This window comes from Symphalangus syndactylus, chromosome 11, assembly GCF_028878055.3.
Source record: "Symphalangus syndactylus isolate Jambi chromosome 11, NHGRI_mSymSyn1-v2.1_pri, whole genome shotgun sequence".
Classification (NCBI taxonomy): Eukaryota; Metazoa; Chordata; class Mammalia; order Primates; family Hylobatidae; genus Symphalangus; species Symphalangus syndactylus.
In genome coordinates this window covers 98,736,250-98,757,141 of record NC_072433.2, presented here as the reverse complement: position 1 = coordinate 98,757,141, position 20,892 = coordinate 98,736,250, and the positions used below count along the sequence as shown (strand labels likewise).

Sequence of the window (20,892 nt, the reverse complement as noted above, 5' to 3'; positions counted from 1 at the left end):
CTCTTGCCTGGGTTACAGAGCAAGACTCTCTCTCAAAACAAGAAACAAACAACCAAAAAAGCAGCCATAATTTAAAAAAAAAAAAAAAACACAGCATTAATACAAACTGGGGACAAGTGGAAGAGGGAGTTGAGGCAGGTTTTCACCTTGATGGAGTACATGTACGTGAGACTATTTGCATAAATAGAGAACAGAAAATAGTCCCAGCTATCCAAGGGAGATGGTAAGCAGTTTTGGATTAGCTGAGTTTATGACACTTGTGGGTCCTTCAGGTAGAAATGTGCTGTGGACACTTAGACAAAGGGAAAGATGTCTGTGTTAGAGAGATTTCTGCTGCTGTTTACGTTGTAAAGCCACTTGGGAGAACTGCCAGTGAACTATACCTATGCACAGATTCTTCAGAAACCAGTAAGATTTTTTTTTTTTTTTTGGTGGGGAGGGGTAATTTATGGTATATTTTGTGAAAATTACTGAAAGTGTGCTCAGACTGTAAAACATAAATGTAAACTTTTAAAAGCTTAAATCCAGTTTATCTAATTTCTTTCATAAAAATCTTCCTTCATATTCTATCTAACCTCAGATCAGCCTAACCCAAGTTGAAATCAAAATTCTTGACTGCTTAGATTCCTGAAGATGTGTTTATGTGTTACCAATTGCGGCTTTTTTCACGTGTGCATTCAAATTCTTAGGGTGGGAGGAGTGTTAAAGTAAATTGCAGTTTGTAAAAAGTAGACAAAAAGAATTCAGGACATTTAAAACTGTAAAACTGTAAAAAGTAAATTTTTTGACAGAAGGAATGAAGAAGTTTCAGAACTTAGCAACCAATGTAGAATTACCACCCATATGATTTATGGCCAAGAAAACATGCTTTGCTTGCCAAGTCCTCCCGAGGAAAATTCACTCACCCACCCTTTATTGGGCCTGTGGCCCTTCTCCCTCACCAGAACCAGAAGGAAACCCAGCTTCATGGAGGAGAAATCAGTGAACTGACAATCTGAATCTGAGATTGTAGGGAGGAAGCAACAGAACTTCAGGGGATGGCAGAAGAAAGAGGGAAGAGACAGAGGGTTAGGATGACCTAGTTGACAAAGGGAGAAGGGCACCCAAGAAAAGAGATTTTTGGATATCCACCCGAAGTAGACTCACTATGTGGAAAGCAGCTGAAGGTGGATAAGAGGGAATAACATTGCACTTCCCTTCACGCTTGTGTTCTTGGTTCTCTAACCATAAGATGTTTCTCTCATGAATAACGGAAGCCTTTCATTACCCTTTCAACTCTTTTCAACCCGTTCACAGTTTAGGGATTATAGCTGGAGGTTTTCAGGCACTGACATTTTGATGCAAAATGAGGCAAATCCATGCAAATGGAAACCTGACAATTTTTCTTGGAACTGTCCTGATTTCAACTTTTAATATGAACAGTCTCAGAATTCTCTAAGGTTTTCCCAATCACAGAATCAAATTCTTACTGTTTTATTATGATGCCTTTGAGGATCAACCAAAGTAAAACTTTACAATGTTTAAAAAAAAATGACTAGGACACATTTTGACTCCAGCAAGTTGTGTAATTTAGAATGAAAAGGCTATATACAACACTGAAATCAAGAAGAACTTGAAGTTACAAAGTGCACTTTTAAAAGGAACTGTAATAATATGTAAATGATTATGTGTCTGTGAAGTGGGGAGAGGGAACCTCAGTTTTTTAGTTCTGTTTTCTGACAATATTTCATTACCAGTATGTGGTAGAGTAACTGGCAAATGGTGTGGTTCAAAACCATTTGTGAAATAAATTAATCACCTCAAAAAAATCACAAGCTGATTTAGGAAGTGTAGGTGCCATTTTTACAAATCATTCTGCCTGAAGAACAATTTCATACCTGGAAAATGCTAGAATTTAAGGGATAGTAAAATGAAGATGAGTCAGCAAAAAAAATCAAGAAGGAGAGTTCAAGAAGAAACCAAGTGAACCAAGTGAAGCCAGGAAATAAAGAGATGTCAAGGGATGAAGCCCTAATCATATCCATTGGATGTGCAAATTTCTAGGGTTCTAGGCACAGCAACGAAGGTGAGCATGATGGTTAGGAGACCGAATTCTGGAGCCAAACTTCTTTGATTCACATCCCAGCTCCGCGGCTTACACTGTATTAAGTAATGTGGTGTCTTAACCTTTCTCCACCTCAGTTTCTCATCTGTGAAGTAGGGATACTGATGATACCTAAGTCACAGAATTGATGCAAGGGCTATATAGTTCTTGAGCTAACAGTGGCTGTACACGGAGGATGCCTGCTTTAAATGTAACTTTATGAGAAATGAAGGCTTATGCAGTCTAGTCATGATTTAGACCTGGAGTCTCCAACCCCAAGGTGCAGACTGGTACTGGTCTATGGCTTATTAGGAACCAGGCCATACAGCAGGAGGTAAGTGGTGGGTGAGCAAGCATTACTGCCTAAGCTCTGCCTCTTGTCAGATCAGTGGTGGCATTAGATTCTCATAGGAGTGTGAACCCTACTGTGAACTGCACAAATGAGGGATCTAGCTTGTGCATTGCTTATAAGAACCAAATGCCCGATGATATGAGGTGGAACAGTTTTCTCCCAAAACCATACCCCCAACCTTTCATGGAAAAATTGTCTTCCAGGAAACCAGTCCCTGGTGCCAAAAAGGTTGGAGACTGCTGATTTAGACAGTCCAATCAGTGTTATTAACTAGAGTTGTGATCCTATGTAACTCCCTTCATTTTTTTCTACCTCTGCTTCTTCATCTGTGAAACAGGAATAATAAAATCAGGTTCTCATAGCTTGTGAGATACATATTGAAATATTTTTACAAGTTAGAAAGTGTAACAAACATATGAAATTACTGTTAAATGCAAACACCTTCATAATTCTTTATATGTGTACTTCTATGACTTCCAGAGAACCATACCATCTAATGTCTGAAGTTTCTGGCAGGGGTTTACCTTCTTGGGTATCATTACAAGAATAAAAATACTACCCTAACATTTGAAAAGAAAAACCTCCTCATTATTATTTTTTTAAGAACCTCATTCTAAAGGCAAAGATCTTTCGCCTTTGATATAGTTTGGCTGTGTCCCCATCCAAATCTTGTCTTGAATTCCCACGTGTTGTGAGAGGGACCTGGTGGGAGGTAATTTAATCATGGGGGTAAGTATTTCCCATGCTTCTCTTGTGATAGTGAATAAGTCTCACAAGATCTGATGGTTTTATAAAGTGGAGTTTCCATGCACAAGCTCTCTCTTTGCCTGCTGCCATCCATGTAAGATGTGACTTGCTCCTTCTTGCCTTCTGCCATGATTGTGAGGCCTCCCCAGCCACGTGGAACTGTAAGTCCATTAAACCTCTCTTTCTTTTGTAAATTGCCCAGTCTCGGGTATGTCTTATCAGCAACATGCAAACAGACTAATACAGCCTTCAATCAGCCCTTTCTTTTTGGGCCAACCTCCTCCTTCCATCTCTGCCTCTGAATTGAAGCAACTTCACAACTAGTGGTCAGCTGAAGAAGGTGCCTAAATGGAACACCTGAAAGCATAACCCTGGATGCTGCAGGCCCTATTGAATCCTAAGTTCTGAGGCGAAGGTCAACGGAACAGGAGAGTATTTTGCTTAGCTGTCAAGATGCTTAAGTTAACTTCAAAATCATATTTAGTATGTATGGAATTTGTTTTAACCATGGCATCATATCAGGGGATATGTAAATCTAGAAGTTTTTTTTGTTAATCCACCTCTTGGTTGGTAAGACAAGCACTACCTTGTCTATAACTAGACAGTATATATGTTATCAGCTTCTTAGAGCATGTTTCTGCATTTCCCCAGTGTTACAGAAAATACCCATTTATAATTGTAAAATTCAAAATTCTTCCAGGGGAACAACATTCCACTTTGTTAAAGCAAATTCGTTAACACAAATAAGCATGCGCATGCGTGCACGCACAAACACACACACACACATACACAGACGTACTGGGATTTTAAAATAATTTCTTTTTCTTGTTTTAGAACAGCATTAACTACCAGTATTATTTTTACAGTTTTGCACCATGATGCAGATCAGTTTTAAGGCAAGAAGGAGGATAATTTTAAAATGTGTTTCATATGGTCTGTTTTGCGTGGTAGGATAATCTGGATAAATCTTCCTTTGAGACATTCCTTTCATTTATCTCTTTGTTTCTGCAACAACCTCCTTGTCCTTCACCTCCAGGGGGACAAACTTGACTTTTCCAGGGATTTACAATTATTTCCAGATGTTGAGTATAATACAAGATTGAAAGCATCATAATTTTCAAAAGTTCCTCACCTGTTATGTTTGTCCTTTATCTTTTAAATGCTCTGTTCATCATATTTTATAGAGTTACGTAGGTTGTAAGTCCTCCTGTGTTTGCTTTTGCATTTATAGTTCACAATTTGCTAAGTTTACATCTATTTTTACTTCTCTCACTGTCAGCATCCCCAGTGTCAATGGCTGAGTTCTTGATATTTTGTGTTCCTCCCTGAGACTTCCTGGATTCTCTAATACGAAGACACTGAACATACTCTTGGTGTGGGTTTCTCAGTGATGAAGGGGAGAATCTCTCATCTGTGCTGCCTTCAGCAGCTGTGTAAATACAGCTGGAAACTTGAAAGTGGACAGGGTCAATTGTAAATTGGTTTCCTTTCCCTTACGTGTTTCGGAATGCTGTTCTGAGAAAAACGAGCCGTGAATTTTAGTTGAGCCCTCCTGACTTCAACTTTTCTACACATATGTAAGCAACCTTCTGGGTTTGGATAAAGCCCTGGACATATAACTTCTTTAGCTTCAGGCTCTTCCTCCGACTTTGCACTGTAGAATATCCGAAACCTCATAACAAATGCAAATATTACAAATCCTTTACTCTTCCACATGTTTGCTGCAAGGGCGGTCTATTAGTTTCCCAGGGTTGTGATAACAAAGTACCACAGACCAGGGGGCTTAAACAACTGGCATTCATTTCTTGACAGTTCTGGAGACTAGAATTCTGAGATCTAAGGTGTCACAGGGGTTTGTTTCCTTGGTGTTAGATGTGTTTCTTCCCATGTCTTCATGTGGTCTTCCCTCTGTATGTGTCTGTGTCCTAATCTCTTCTTAGAAAGACACTAGTCACTTCAGATTAGAGCCCGACCATATGACCTCATTTTACCTTAATTATCTCTTTAAAGACCCTATCTCCAAATACAGTCACATTCTGAGGTACTGAGAGTTCAGATTTTAGCATGTACATTTTGGGGGTGGTGTGTGGGGGGAGGGGACACAATTCAGCCCACAACAGGAAGAAAGCATGAGGAAAAGGGAGCTGGTGATAAGAGAATTACTCAAAGATAGCTACTGGAACATCATTGAATATGTGGGTTATACATTCAACAGGTATAAAATTGAACTCAATGTCACCCACTGATCCTCCCATAGGCACTTTTCTTTCTGTATTTTCTGTTTTAGGAAATCCCATCATCATCCAAGCAGTCACCAAGCCAGAATCTAGAATCATCTTAGACTCTTTTCTCCAGCTAATCTCCCATGCTTTGTGAACCCAGAATGAGTCCTGCAATTCTACCTCCATAATGCAACTTGACTCCTTCCCTCTTTTCCTTTCCTATGGCCTCTATCTTAATTTGGGCCATTCATAATTCCTCACGTGAATTACTCTAATATTCTCTGAAATTGAATTCATTTCCTCATTTCTGCCCCTTCTCCATGCTCAAATCCATCCTCCAAATTACTCTCAGAATAACCTTCCCCGGAAAAAAAATCCTGTCACTTTCAGATTACATTTCTTCTACAGTTTTGTATTACTTTAAGAATAGCAATCATATTTCTTAAGCATGAAATACAGTTGTTTCCCTTCAGTCTGATTGGTTGAACTTAGGTCACCTGCTTATTAGCCCATTAGCAGATCCAATTCAGTACACTGATTGGCTAAGATAATTAGAATCTATTCCTTGGGGTCACCTTCCCTGGATCTAGCAGGCTGAATGGGGAAGGATGGAGACCAGGACAAAAATCAAGATTTCATTGAGAAGGAGGAAAGGGATAATGGATGTTACATATGCGATCAACAATGTATCCTGCCATCTGTTCCTTCATAGAATTTATAGTCTAGTGGTGAAGACAGAAAAATAAAGTCCAAGTTCAGGTGTAGAGTGATAAGGACAAGTGTAGAGTTCTGTACCTGGTGCACTGTGACCACAAAGACTCCTTTCTAAATGAGATCAGCAGTTCAAAGAAAGTTTCTTAAAAAGGCGGTGATGCCTAAACTGAATTTGAGAAGAAGGAGCAGGAGTTAGCAAACTGAAGAAGTGGGAAAGGGGCATTCCAGCAGGAGGAATAGCATGTGGAAAGGCTCAAGGGTTGTGCAACAGTGTAACTCACTGAAGTGCTCTCATTCAATCTGACCAGAGAGGACAAGAAATGAGGCCAGAAGGAGAGGCGGGGTCCATCAGGAAACATCATATAAGTTTTGTTGTATAAAGCAGTCTATAATACCTATTGCCACTGTATATGTAATGTTAACTTATATGCTAAACACTGTACACAGTCTCACATAATACAACGGTTTGGCACTATGGTATAAAGTCTAATTGAAAGATGAAGAAACTGAGACTAAAAGGTTAAATGACTTATCCAAGGCGACATAGAGCTGGCTCTAACCACTTTTCTACTAACCTTTCACCTGGAACTGAAACTCATGGAACTAGTGACCCCAAGCAATGACACTGACCAAAAATTAATAAAGTTGCAGGAATATATAGATTTGAGATAAATTTAGCTATAATCAGGAAATACTTGAGAATGACATATCTAAGGGAGAAGAAAAATCCTGTGTCTAAAGTACATCCTCTTCTACTGAGCAAATCCTTCTGAGGGACTATTCTTTGGCATACTTGCCAGGGACAGAACCCAGGAATCAGGTTCTGACCCAGGGTTTTTATTTTCTTATACCATCTGGATGTCATCAGCCATCAGTCAAATTTCTTAGCTCATGATCTGCCCCTGCCTCTACCCAGAAGGCCCCTTTCCTCCTTCAACTTGCTGACTCTTTCTCATTCTTCAGAAATTCAGTTTAGGCCTCACCTCCCTTAGCAAACTTTCTTCGAACTGCTGGTCTGATTTAGAAAGGAGCCCTTGCATCCACAGTGAACCCTGTGCAAGAAACTCTACAATCATCTTTATCACACTGCACCTTAACTTTGGCTTTGGCTGTCTCTTTACCCCTTCACCCCAGACAACAAATTCCATGAACATAAGGACATTGCCTACTTCCCTTTCCTCCTCCCTACGAAAATCCTGATTTGGGTCAGGTCTGTGTCCCTCTTCAATGCAGTGCACATAACTCAAGGGAGGTTACCTCTTTCCACCTCAGGAAATGGATCTGATTGTTAGAGCTAGTGGTTCTCAATCAAGGATGAGTCTCCCTTACCCCTTGGAACATTTGGTAGTGTCTGGATACGTATCTGGTTGTGACAACTGGCGTTTCCTACAGGCATCTGATGGGTAGAGGCCAGAGATGTTGTTAAACATTATGCTATGCACAGGACAGCCTCACCCTCCATCCTTACCCCGTCAAAGAATTATCTTGTCCCAAATGTCAATATAACTGAAGGGTCGAGTCATCTTAGCTGAAGTCAATCTTTGTGTGACTTTGCTTCCTGACTGGTAATGGCTTAGGGATAATTATGTGCCCTAGATGATCAATCAGAGTGAAGTGAAGGACGGATATTCTATGATTGAGAGAGAGATGATAAGGTTAGAAAGTCAGACTATAGTCACACTGTGGCAAAATATGGCCTTTATCCCGTAATGGAGCAGGGGATACCATGATTAAAAAGAAATTTTAGAAGAGTGGGTCTACCTTACCGCCTACAGGATAGATGGAAGAGGGCAGAACACGGCAACTAGGAGGACTGTGAGACAGCTATAGCTATAGTTTGAGTGAGGTGACATGGCATGAGTTTCTCATATATCCTTAAGTGATTAGCACATCCCCCTACACCTAGAGGAGACTCAAGAATGTTTCTTGGATAGTTGGATGATAACCATTTTCTGGAACACACAGATAAATAAGCTATGAATCTGACCCAGTGTTCTTAATACTTAAAATTATCCATCACCTGAATGTCTATCATTACAAAGAAGAAAAATTGGCCAAGAGAGGTGGCTTGTGCCTGTAATCCCAGCACTTTGGGAGGCCACCGTGAGGACCGCCTGAATCCAGGAGTTTGAGACCAGGCAACATGGTAACATGGTAAGACTCCATTTCTTAAAAAAAAAGAAAAGAAAGAAAGAAGGAAAAATTAACATTTCTCTGTGAAAGAACATTTTAGGGAAGTTTTACATAAGCATTAAAGTCCCTGTGTATGTATGCGTGTGTATGTATGTTTCCTTGTAGAAGCAGCTTTTGAACAAATATCGCTGGGATAGATTTTTGGTAGTCTGATTTGATGGTGTGCCCTTGGGGTTCTTTTCCAGCCTGACCTTGAGGTGAATGCCAAAGATCTCAATGTTGAGGTGCCCTTGAGCAGCTTGTTGGGGTTCCAGACTTGCAGATCAGCCCCCAGGCGTCTCCCCTCTCCCACCACCCAGCCTACGCCTTACACCTTTCTTCCAGTACTTCCCTGGCTGGTGAACTGGCCTGAAAGGGTCAAGGGAATTTGTTGAATTTTATATTTCTTCCCTTTGTTCCTAGCTATGGCTGCCAAATCATCTTATTTTTGCAGGAAAATTACTGTGATATTTTAGATTAATTCAGAGAAGCTTTCAGTGGGCTCTTTAAATATCACACCCAGTGCAGTCTAATAGGCATTTGTTGTGGCAATGGCTTTGTAGTTTTAAAGATGACCTATAGTCCCAGCAACAAGCATACAGAGAACTCCATGCATTCTTTTAGAATTGTGAGTGTAAAGTATTGCTTTTTAAGGTTTGCTATTTCTGTACCCAGTATGTTACATCTAAAACATCATTCTGTAAACACGTTTAAAAATTGAGTTTTGTAAATTTGCCTTATTTTCTTTGTTACAATGGAAAACATTGCTTTCAGTGATTAGGGGAAAAAGTGGATGGCAAATTTAGAAGACATTATGATCTTTTATATCTTTTTTTCTTGGCAAGGCAATTTAATTAGGAAATAATCTTCTCCTCTAACATCTGACAGTTACCATAAAATGATATCCTGCTTTGTTGGCAACAGAACCAGTTTGAGTTTGTTGCAAAATCTTGAGCTATTACATTACTATGAAAAGATAAATTTTAAATACGAAAGACGAGTTTACAAAAATCAGAAATGGCAAAGCACTTTATTGTTTAAAGCAATCCTCGATTTTAAAAAGTACAATTTCAGAGGGGCAGGCAGTGGGGGAGCGTGTAGGGAAGGAGAAGGAAGCACCAGGGTAGTATGTCTTGGGCCCATCACGCCAGGCCGCAGCTCTGGCTGGCTGTGCGCGTGTGACTGTGTGCACGTGTGTGTGTGTGCACGCGCAGCCACAGGACCTCTGGGCCCGGCCTTCAGGGGCGCTCGCCGCCCCGGGCTTCCCCGCGGAAGAGAGCGGGGCGCGCGTACCCAGCCTAGGGGCAGGGTCCGACCCGAGGCCGTGTGCAAATCCATGCTTCGCGGACTCTTTGTGTGTCTGAGCGCGGCTCCGCGCCGCCGCAGGCACCATTTTCTGCTTCGCTCAGGACAGGCACATAAAAGGAAGGCGGCTGCCGCCCGTCGCCGTCCTCTTTTCCTCAGATGCCCTCTGCTGCAGGTTTATTATTACAGTACGGGCCGCGCCGCCTCTCCCCACGGCCCTGGCGGGCCGCCGGGCTGTGCAGCACCCTGGCCGCCTTCACGCCTGGCGCGCCCCCAAACCGCCTCCTCCGCCTCCTTATTTGTCTGAAAAGCAACCGCACGTCGAGGCGGAGAGGCTGGCCGGGGGCGGGGAGGAAGGCCGGGGGTTTGCGCGCGCCGTGCTCCCGGGGCGGGGCCGGGGCGCAGAGCTGCGGGTCCGCTTTGTCTCCCCGGGGCGCCTCGCGGTGCAGTGGGGGCGGCGCGGCGAGCGGGGCGCCCTGGGCGCGGGTGCGGGGTGTCGGGGCGCGCGCGCCTGTTGGCCGCTAGCCGACGGGGCCCAGAGCCGCCGATTCCTGCCGAGTAAGCAGTCTGGCTCCTAGGCGGCTGCACAGTGGCAGCAAGGCTGGGGCGCTGGCTCTGCGCCAGCTCCATCAGAATTAGCTCATTGTTCACTAGCACACTAGCGGGAGAGAGAGGGAAAGGGAGAGAGAGAGACTCTTAGAGAAAGAGAGAGACACACACACTCTTGGAGAGAGAGCGCGAGGCAGGGAGATGATCTCCTCCTCCTTTTTCCAAGGCTGCACTTCTTGGAAGTGAAGCCGGTTTGGGTTTTGTTTCCCTTCCCCCTCCTCCCTCCTCTTCCTCCACCCCTTTCCCCTCCCCCTCCCTCCCCCATCCCCCCTCCCCCCCAAGCTGTCTTTCTAGCATGTTGCCCTTTTTCAACCACATTTGTGTTTCAGGTGTAGAGAGGAGAGAGAGTGAACAGGGAGCGGGGCTTTTGTCTGTAAGTATATGCCATTCCTATCCCCGGCTGGGAGCGCTGCTTTCTCTTTTGTGTCGATTCCTTGCCGTTGCTCTTAGCTGGACCCTTCAACCCTGCAGAGTTCATGCTTCTTCCCTCTACATTGTAAAGAGCTGAAGCGTGTACCTTGGAGAAATTCTGGCATTTTGGTCGTGGTGCATTCAGGCTGGAATTTAACTTGGGTTTTTTCTAAAATGCACAAGTTCAGAGGGAGAAATGAATTCTTTTGGGAAGGGGTGGGGTTTTGTGCTTGTTGGTGTGGTTAATTTTGTTCTTCTTGCTCCTAAAGCATTGTTAGAAACTGTTGTGTTTCTTTGCATTAAATGCACTTTGGTGCATGCAAGCTTTTCCTCCCCTTTCATAAAATGAATTTGTGTCCCTCCGCCCTTACACTTGATTACTCTTTCAATGCTGCTGCTTCCGAGGGTCTTCTTAGGCATTCAATCTTGCAGCACTTTTTTCTGCATTTTCTTATAAAGCAGTTGAACTTTGGCGGGGAGGGCCTTAAAAATAAATGACTGTTTTTTTTCTTGGTGATGATAATAATCTGATTTGCATTTATGTGTATCTATAATAACATAGGAAAACTCTAAGAGCGAATGATACCCTTTTTGAGAACTTTTAGTTTCTCCATTCATCTTAATTTTTGTCATAACTGTGTTAACAAAGAGCGGTCTTCTGATAATATAAAGGTTGAGGGTAAATCACTGCAGCAGTGTGTACATTAATGTTTATTTGGTTTAGGGAGAAGGACATAATGGTGTATATTCCTGACTCCCCCCCACCCCCCCGCCGTGTAGGTTTTTTTTTTTTTTAAACACGGAAGGTTATGTAATGCAGTGCCATTTCCAAAAATATCCACTCTGAGGCATTACACTACACGGTGGAAGGCTGATTCCTATTCTGTCGTCTTGATTGCAAATATACTGCCAGTAGTATGTCTGGGAACAAAGAGCAGCCAGAAAACAATCTATTTTTATCACTTGGTTCTACTTTTAAGTTGCTAAACCTTTTGAACTCATGCAATTTAAAGATGAACCAAATACTAAGAATAACCCAGGACTCTGCAAAGCCAAGTACCAGGGATTCCTTTGTCCCTTAGTTAAGCCTATAGGCCACTTGGAAAGCTCTTTCAGAAATCCCAGTAGTTAACAATAATTTGCATGTAACTTAACCACAGAAAATGATTATTCGTCTGTGACCTCTAAAGAGGCATTTTTCGTTTGCTGACCTGTGGTGAGGCGATGTGTCTACTGTATTTAAACATATTTTGCAGGTTGGTCTCCCTGGACTGAAGAGAGGGAGAATAGAAGCCCAAGACTAAGATTCTCAAAATGGTAAGACTTGGTCATCAGAGGAGATTCTCAGTACTTCTTACCAGTCTGTTACATATAAATATCAACCACCCATCTTCATCCGCCTCAACCCTTGATTGTTCTATACCCCATCTGACCTTTAAAAGGTTCTATCTCCAGCTCCTGGGAGCGTTGAGTGTGGCAATTTATGTGAATTGGATGTGGTAAATTAGTTCTTTTGACTTGCAATTATTTTGAATAGAAAACTAAAATTCCTTTTTCAGAAGTGAGGATTTATTTAATTTGAACAACAGAAACTGTTCGGTTCTTTAAGAAGGGTGATGTGTTGTGACACGCATGGAGGTGGCGACAGCAGTACGGCTCAAACAAAGCCTTGGGTCTTAGAGCTAGCCCGAACTTACCCAAAACTGAGGAGTCTGTCCAGCTGATCAGACAGCTACTGTATATGCTATCCTTTAAAGCAATATAGATGAAAAGCATGAATTTTTATATTAATGTACCCCATCTATTTAAATATAATTAGTTATTTTTCTTGATTTATAACTTCATTTATGAGAGACATGTACTCAATTTTAGAAGTCAAGCATGTTAACCTCTAAATAAAAGTATAACTATTTCTGACAAAGCTTATTATCCACAGAGAATGCAGTTTAATGTTTGATTACTGATTAAAGAAACAGAAGGAATACACATTAAAAGCAGCTGAATAAGTATATTAATCATCTATGAAAAATTTCCTCTTTGGAAATAAGATGAACTAAAAAAATAATAGAAATGGCATAAAACTTTTTAGTGAAGTACAGCGTGTCCTACTGCAGATGTTTATACTCTTTAAAACACCTCTTTGTCACTTAGAATGTGTGATATCCAAATTTAGTTTTAGTTTTTTTCTTTGAAACGAGGGTGGAATTTAATGAATCAAAATTTAATCTGATATCTTTGATGTTTTCTTTGAGAACAACCCAAGTATAAGCTTCCAAGGAGAAAAATGAATCAGGCAGTTAAATGAGTTCAGTTTGATTTTTATTAACAAGTGTTTTATTTTTTATGTGTCACTTGTCATTTCAACAAGTGGGTGTCAAACACCACATGGACCTTGTTTGAAAATGATCAAATTAAGGAACTTGAGGTAGAAAGACAAAAGAAGTGAACATAAAATTAAGCTAATCAATGGGTTTTGTGCAAATGGTTCCTAACTTCATATTAAATTCTTAATTAGCTCTTATCATAGAATAATAGGATGGTAATAAAATCAACTGCTGTAAAGTATTTGTGTTTACTTATTTTTTACTGTGACTGGCCACATCACCTTGCCTCCAAGCTCTTTATCTCAGAACCTTACCTACTTTCTGTGACCATAAATAGATCACAAAGGTTTCATGTATGTTGCAATATGTCAGGTGACCAGTTTAAACATAAATATGACTATGGACCCTACCAAAACTAACTCTATAGATCAAGCTCAAAGAGTAAGATATCATGGTTCTGTAGTAGTAAGTAGAATGAGCTTTGTAGAAGGTAAGCATGCCTGCCAAAGCTGAGAGTGGAAGTTGGAACCATTTGAATGCAGAAAAGCAAATGCAAATTATTATTACATGTTAATTTTTTTGCAGTTGTCGTTTATGTTTGGTGGCAGAATGGGAAATCACAATTTGTTGCTCCTGGAAGGATTTTTACTCATGAAAAAATTCTTACAACTTTTTGGTGATCCTTTCATCAGGATGTCAGTCCCTTTTGGCACAAGCCCATTGCCTGAAATGAAACCACTGACAGTTATTGTCTGTGGGTGATTCCAAGTAACTTTCTAGCAATTCTCTTTTTCCGGAAAGTCTGAGATCTTAAAAGTCTTTGCACATATTAATGTAAAAAAAGGTTTCACTTTTTTTTTTTTTTTTTAAGGAGTGATATTAGAGGTATCTTTTATCTCCTCTTTCTCCCTTTTGGCAAAATCAAGTTAATTTTCTTTCCTTGATTAAAACTGGAATTACTTTGTGGACCTCTGTAACTGGCTTACTTAGAGTGAAGACTTAGCCCATATACAGTAGAAACTGCTTCTAGTAAAGCAGTAGATTTATCTCCTGGACACCTCTAGAAAATACATAAGCATAGCTTTCCTGTTAAACTTGCATTTCCAGTTACATAATTTAAAACGCTAAAGAGGATCTAATTTCAGTATATTTTATCTATTTAGTAAAGGGCTTATTTCAAATACAAATTTATAATCAGCTCATTTTAGTATCAGAAATTATTTAGTAGATTCCAGAATTCATATAACACAGTGACTCAATATCTAGACTTTTTACATACCTAAAATGATAATGTTTTACAACAATAATGTGGAGACACTTAAGGATTCTCTAGTGCCTTCTGTATCATCTATATATGTATATATATAATCTATATATAATCTATATATCTATATATATATAGATATAGATGATATATAGATATAGATATAGATATACATATATAAAATCAACTTGTGCAGCTCTAGGAGGCACCAGTCACACTTTGTTCTGTGTATGGGCCTCCTTGAACACCACCGCACGGAGTGCTATTTACGTAAAGTTGTGCATGATGGCACCTAGGGTTGTGCAACTCAAGAGTACTGTTAAAAGTGTCAATTTTGAGTATAGTTTGCTGTATCTTAGTTGAATGGAACATTTTTTTCAATAAGTCATTCTCCAACTTTTTGTTTTCTAGTAAATATGCGTCTCCCACCCCCACATTTTTGGTGGTTTTTTTTTGCAATTAGTAGGATATTAAGTCTTCAGCATTTCTTTAATTTACATTTGGCTTTTTGCTAAATTTTAATTGCTATGATTGTATTTTACATGAGTTCTATTTATTTAGGTATTCTATTTTAAAGGCACTTGCTTCAGATAAGTTAATGAGAAGAAAACAGTTGCGAATGAGTAGATGATCCTATTGAATAGTTTGAAAAAATAAGTTATTTAATCCAATGTCAAGGTTAAGTCCTGGTTTTCAACATGATTGCCTTCTACACAGTAAACTTGCCTGTCAGTGTGTGTGTGCCATGGACTCACAGTGACATAAGCTTGGGCTCATTATGTTTTAACAGAGACCTAGGAATTGGAACAATATAAGTTCTCTTTAAGACTGATGCTGAGCTTTTAAAACAGATGAGTTGACTCCATTGTACCATTCATAGAGCTCTGCTTTCTGTACAGTTTGTGAAGTGGCATTCATGGGCTTACAAGAAGACTCTTTCAATAATCTCTCCATTAACATAAGGTTTCCTTGTTTAAAGAAAAAGACAAAGATTGGAGAGGGATGCGGTCCTATTCATAGCTTGTACCATTGGGCTTAGAATGTAAATATACCAGTTGCTCAGTGACTCTTGATTGTGGAGATGCTGAAGAGTACCTAAGAGTATAATTTTATATGGTACTTTTACACCACAGTTTCCATTGAACAGTGAGGGAGAGAATTGGGAATCATTTGAGGAATTAGGACAGTAGGGATCGTCTATTTGGATTAAGCCCAGTCCAGCTTCCTCTTGAGCTATAGAGATAATTCAGGTAGGAAAAGGTATTTGAGCAGCAATCTTAGAATAAACAGCTGTTCCGAGTATCATTTCATTTTAACCTGATACAGTTCTTTAAAAGATGTAAGTCAGATCATCATCATAAATACACTGAAGAAATTTACTTTGTTTTAAATCCTGAGATGAATACTTCTAAAATAGGAAAATATACTTCTAAAATATGAATACTCTGCTAAACCAAATGAGTAAAACCCAAATTTATACTTGGCTATTAATGAATTTTATACTTTGAAGTATTAATTTACTTGGTCAGTTAAAGACCTGGTATGGCATTCAGATGCACTGGGCTGACTGGGGATCCTGGGTGTAACTTCCTGGTCCTACATTTTTTTTAATTAGTGCTGTTCCTGGTTGGAAAGTGTTTTAAGGCCATATCCTCATAGCCAAAGTGAAATGGAGGGTTGAAATAATTATCTGAGTAATTATGCTCAAAAAATTGATTTTGTCTGATTCATCTTGGTAATTCCAAATGTTGCTGGAGTGATGTAGGAGTGAAGGATTTGCCTGAATTATCTGTATAATTCCTGTGTTATACAAGAAAAAACTAGGGATAAGGAACTCTTACCAGCAAATCCAGTGTGAATATACCAGAGGAAAATGTATTTAATGTACTTGGATTATGTCATCTTGGTTAAGATATATTACAATATATCAATTTTAAAGGCTCCTCTACTTTGTACAGGAAAGCAGGTTAATCATAAATTCTTAGTCCACATCTGTAGAAATTATGATTGCTAAAAATATTTATTGGGTGTAAATTTACTTGAAATAGATTTTTCTAGAACATATTTTGTACCTAGGAAGAGCTTCAAGAATAGTTCATCTCAGTGGCTTAAAAAATAGCAGTGATCCTGAAATTGATCTGTTAGTGCAAAAGTATTAACAGCCCTAATGGTTTGGGACTTAAGCATTAACATGGCTCTCAGCTAAATTCTAAATATCAGTTCAGTTATTAGTAGTAATACCATGGTATTAACAGGGGTGACATTATTTGTTAGTTGGATCATATGCATTTCCTTCCTTGCTCAACTAGATTATAGGCCCCAGAAGGTTTATAAACTTCATATAGTGCTTGGTAAAGTATTAAATATATGGTAGAAGCTCAACAAATATTTCATCTATGCATATTAACATCTATTAAGTTGAATTTTTTTAATTCTTAGTGATTTAATCGTGTTTAGTTTTTGTGAACTAGAAGTAATTTGTATCCTTAATCTCTTTTTTAAAAGAGGTAGGAAGCCGAAATGAATGCGATTTTAGTTTACACAGAAAATTATTTTCCATTATTAAAGGGATAAAACAAAATGCGCTGAAACCATAAGGTGTGGCACTTGCCAAAAGAATGTGGCTCGCAATGGCCAACTGTTCCCAGCTTCCAGAGCCACACTCTGGCAATGTGGTGCGATGCCATCTCTCTGGGTTGGATCCAGCTATGGTATTTAAAGCTCACAGCAGCTTTTCCTGCAGCCTGGACCCAAGAGGAGCTTTACTCCCAGTATTGGAACTTTCTAGCCTTCACTTAGTTCAGTAGAATCTGTTTCTGTGATTCTGTGATGCGCAGCAAACTTAACAATGTAAAACAATATAATCTAGTGCTAAATGGTACGGGTGATGTTAGTGAGGACTGGGGATTGGGGATAGTGGAAAACTTATATTAAGAAGGTAGAAACTAAGCTGGAGCCAGAAATAGCAAATATATGGCTATCTCCATCACTAACTTTTATACCTGTGGGAGACATTGCTAATCAACCTTGACACTCATTATTATTCAGCTTGAGTATGATTTCAAAATCCTCAATACAGTGTTCCAGGATGCCATTAACAATTGATTGGAGTTGGCACAAAATTTGAAACTTAGAAGTGGACTATTTGCTCCTTGAGAGTAAGTACTATGCTTTATTAAGCTTTTTATTTCTAGGACTTAGGACCAGTTCTTATATTGAGTGAGTGAAGAATTAAGAATATTTGGGTAGATTTAGATGAGAGAGATGAGTATTCCAGATAAAAGGAGTGCATTAGAGAGTTAGGCTTGCAAGAGTAAGCATAATACCTTTTTACTATCATAGGGGAGATCTTCTTTCCTGTTTAGGACCTCTGTGCTGTCACGGACAGACCTCAAAAACTAGACCTAGAAGTCACGGACTTGATGTGCTAAGCAATAGGAAGCCACTGAGCAGGCATCTTAGAGATGGCCCAGGGCTCTCACTCAGGTTACCAATCTGTCTCAGGTTCTTTGCCTTTTGATTGTGCTTAACAGGAAAGAACACACACACTCACTCGCTTACACTTTCTGGTTGAAGGTACAGCCTACTTTATTGCTCCCTGTCACTCCCCTTAGGCTGGGGTGGAATGGTGGAGAGAAGAAAGGTCTCTAGCTAGAAGGAACTGGGAAGGGAAAAGGGAGCATGCTCATCTTCTTTTTCTTGAGAAAGTGGCAGCACTTTCATTGGCATATCCCAGCAGGTTCAGCAGTGTCTGCTTGGCCAGAGAGGATGTTGCTGCCTTGCAAGCTCCCCGATAGAAGGATTGTGCTTCCCTCCTGTGAGGCTGACTGGGTGCTGGCATGTGCTGATCAGTTGCACCCCCATGTACCCAGCTGCTTTTCTCTTTCCATTTCTTACTGATTAACCATACTTATTGAAAATGTAAGCCAACACTTACGTCATCACAATAAAATTGTTTACAATTTGAGTCCTACATGCTGTTACTAATGTAGTCAGTAGTCCGGTGACCAACCAAAGAGAATCTCATCACATGATAGATGAAAATCGAGGAAAGCCAAGTCCAAGAGGTATTTTTTTTTTTCCCTGCAATCTGTTATAAACAGCACAGAATGTTACCTTGGAATGCATCAGCTGCAAGATTTTCAACATGAAATGATGTGACTAGCTCTTTTAACTCCTTTAGATGAGGTGGTACTTGTCTGTAAATCTCTCAGTAAAAGTGACATAGGTAAGCATTGCTCCTTGAATTCTTTATGCCTTCTCCACCTCATACCTTCAAGTAATTTTTTTTCACCTGCTTAGTTTAGAACTTCCTAAGTTTTATTTCTGTGGCTTGACAGATATTCCAGGAACTATATGAATTAATCCTTTATTTCTAGCCATAGTGGATTATATTTTCTTAGAGGGACCAGGCTACTTCTTATTCTAAACTGCCCCAGGATTCCCTCCTCCTTTGCCTTTGCTTAACTTGATTCTAGAAGGAATGCACCACCTGACAAAATGAAGCCATTCTTCAAGACTGAATTTGAATGACAACTCCTCTCTGAAACTCACCATAGTACATCCAGCAGGAATCTTCTTATGTTCCTCTGTATACTTATCACATGTTTAACTTTCTTCTTGAGGCTGGCTTATTTCTGCATGTTTTTCTACCCTCCAAGGTTGTATACTTGATACAAGAATATTGACCACTTAGTAACTGAGCAACACCTTTCCCTTTTTGGTAGCAGTTGAGGCTGTGATGCCTCTTTTTTTTTTCCATTTCCTCTATCAGTGGGATGGTGAATTCAGATGTAGAAAAGTTTAATTACTGAGAGAGAACTTTCAGTAATGAAATTGTAGAGAAATTGGTGTTCTCTTTCTACAAAGTGGTTTGGTGTTCTCTTTCTACAAAGTGAAAGGAAACTCTAACCTTCATTGACATTTCCTAATGAGACCTTGGAATAGATCCCACACCATGAACCAGTCTGATCTGTGCTCCCATACCTAACTAGGATCTGGCACATCCTCAGTGATCAACAGTTGTCTGCGGAATAAATGAATGAGTCAGTGGTCATGGATACATGACAATCTGTTATTTCTGGGCAGGACCAGGTGGCCCACTTTGGTATCATACAATGAGTTATGGCCAGACACTGCACTGTTGTGATAGCTCGGTTATAAGTCAGGCAGTCCAGGAAATGAAATGAACAGACACTGATGAACAATTTACTACTGAAAAGAGCCTTTCAGTGAACATTTTAGAAGGCTCAAATGTTTGGGAAGTAAGGGGGAAGAGTTAAGTGAGATCTAAGCACACTACAAAAATGACTCCTGAAATTCTGTGTTCCTTTCTTTTGCACTCCTTTAGGCAGAAGAGGTCCTGAGAGTCCAGAAAGCTAGGTTGGTATGGTCTGATGAAAGAGGAATATCACTTTAGGGTAGTGCCACACATCTTATCCAGAACATTGGCTGTGGCGCGCCATTGTGCGTGAGGGTATTAATGGTGGTTTTCCAGCAGGCAGCACAGTTTGTCTCAGTAGTCTGACTGAGGCAGTCATGACAGTAGAGCAAATCTGCCCTGGCTTCACAGGGTAATGAAATCTTTTAAAGTAAAATTGTTGCCCATTATTACCTTAGAATGGTTTCTAATCTAGCCTTTTTGCCTTGAAAGTGTTACGATAATCTAGCTAGAGATATTTTAAAATCCCTGATTTTAGACTGCTTGGTTGAGTGTTCCTCCTTATTTTCATGGAGCAAAATATAAATATAACTTATATTCAAGAAGGAGAAGGAGTAAATACATAAGAGAATGCGGCATGAAAGGAAGGTCTGTCTGTCCCTTTTCACTGAAATTTGGGAACCGGAGCCATTGATTGGAAAGGAAGGGGGAATAGCCAAGTAGTTGTTGCCAGTAAAAATGCCGAGCCAAAGACTCACCAATAGGTAATTAAAACAACAGGGAGACTCATAATGTGCACAGAAGTTTTGCTGTGGCTGCCAGCTGCAGCTCTTCTCTCCTCCATCCCAGCTCTTACTCAGATCACCATCACACACCATATCCTTTGATTACTGGGGCAGGTAACAGCCTTCCTGCTGAATTGAGTTTGATACAATTCCAGCAGGGAAAAGTACTGCAGTCCAGTGGCTGAACAAGGAGAAATCTACAAAAGTTGTTTTGTTTAAAACGGGTCCAGGCATTTTGAGGACACTTTCATTGGATAAAGTTGATGTCTGATATAGAACTTATTCTTGGACAGGAAAGAGTAGAAATTAGGAGAAGATACTGCTTCTTTGCCAGCCAACTTTCAGACTATCAAGGGAAAACTAGTCAGTATTTATATGGATAAAACTTATTGACTAAGGTGCTTATAAACATGACCCAAATAAGGGTTTGATACTATTTCCTCCATGAAGTACTGTTTCATGCCTCCCACTCAGTCATCCTAGTGAAAGCCACCCAAAAGGCTCATTGGGACCATGATGTCAAAGTCTGTTCTTGTGCTCATTTGCCAGACATTGTTGAGTGTCAGTAGATCAGTGTGCCATGTGGGTTAGGCAGCACATGGTTGAACACTTAACCTAGTGCCTTCTGCATCAGAGGAACTCAGTTAATAGTAGCTTAAAGAATGAATGCTGTGCAGGGAATGTACCCACTGTTTAAAAGCATGCAGTATCGGAATTTCAGTTGTGTTGTTAACAGAATTAGA

At 40.0% G+C, this 20,892-nt stretch overlaps 1 protein-coding gene across 3 annotated transcripts in view; it reads left to right on the top strand.

Moving 5' to 3' along the window:
* The first annotated feature begins 9,498 nt into the window (after positions 1 to 9,498).
* Positions 9,499 to 20,892, top strand: part of NREP (neuronal regeneration related protein) — a 29,263-nt gene continuing 17,869 nt past the window's right edge. The window contains exons 1-2 of one of the 3 annotated variants that reach the window (XM_055298372.2): positions 9,499 to 9,783; positions 10,534 to 10,577. In XM_055298372.2, coding sequence (XP_055154347.1) covers positions 9,627 to 9,783; positions 10,534 to 10,577 — 201 coding nt within the window. In that variant the 5' untranslated portion in view covers positions 9,499 to 9,626. Of the gene's footprint in view, positions 9,784 to 10,191; positions 10,578 to 11,871; positions 11,933 to 20,892 lie in introns of those variants that run through there. The other 2 variants (XM_055298373.2, XM_055298374.2) reach the window with 2 other exon arrangements.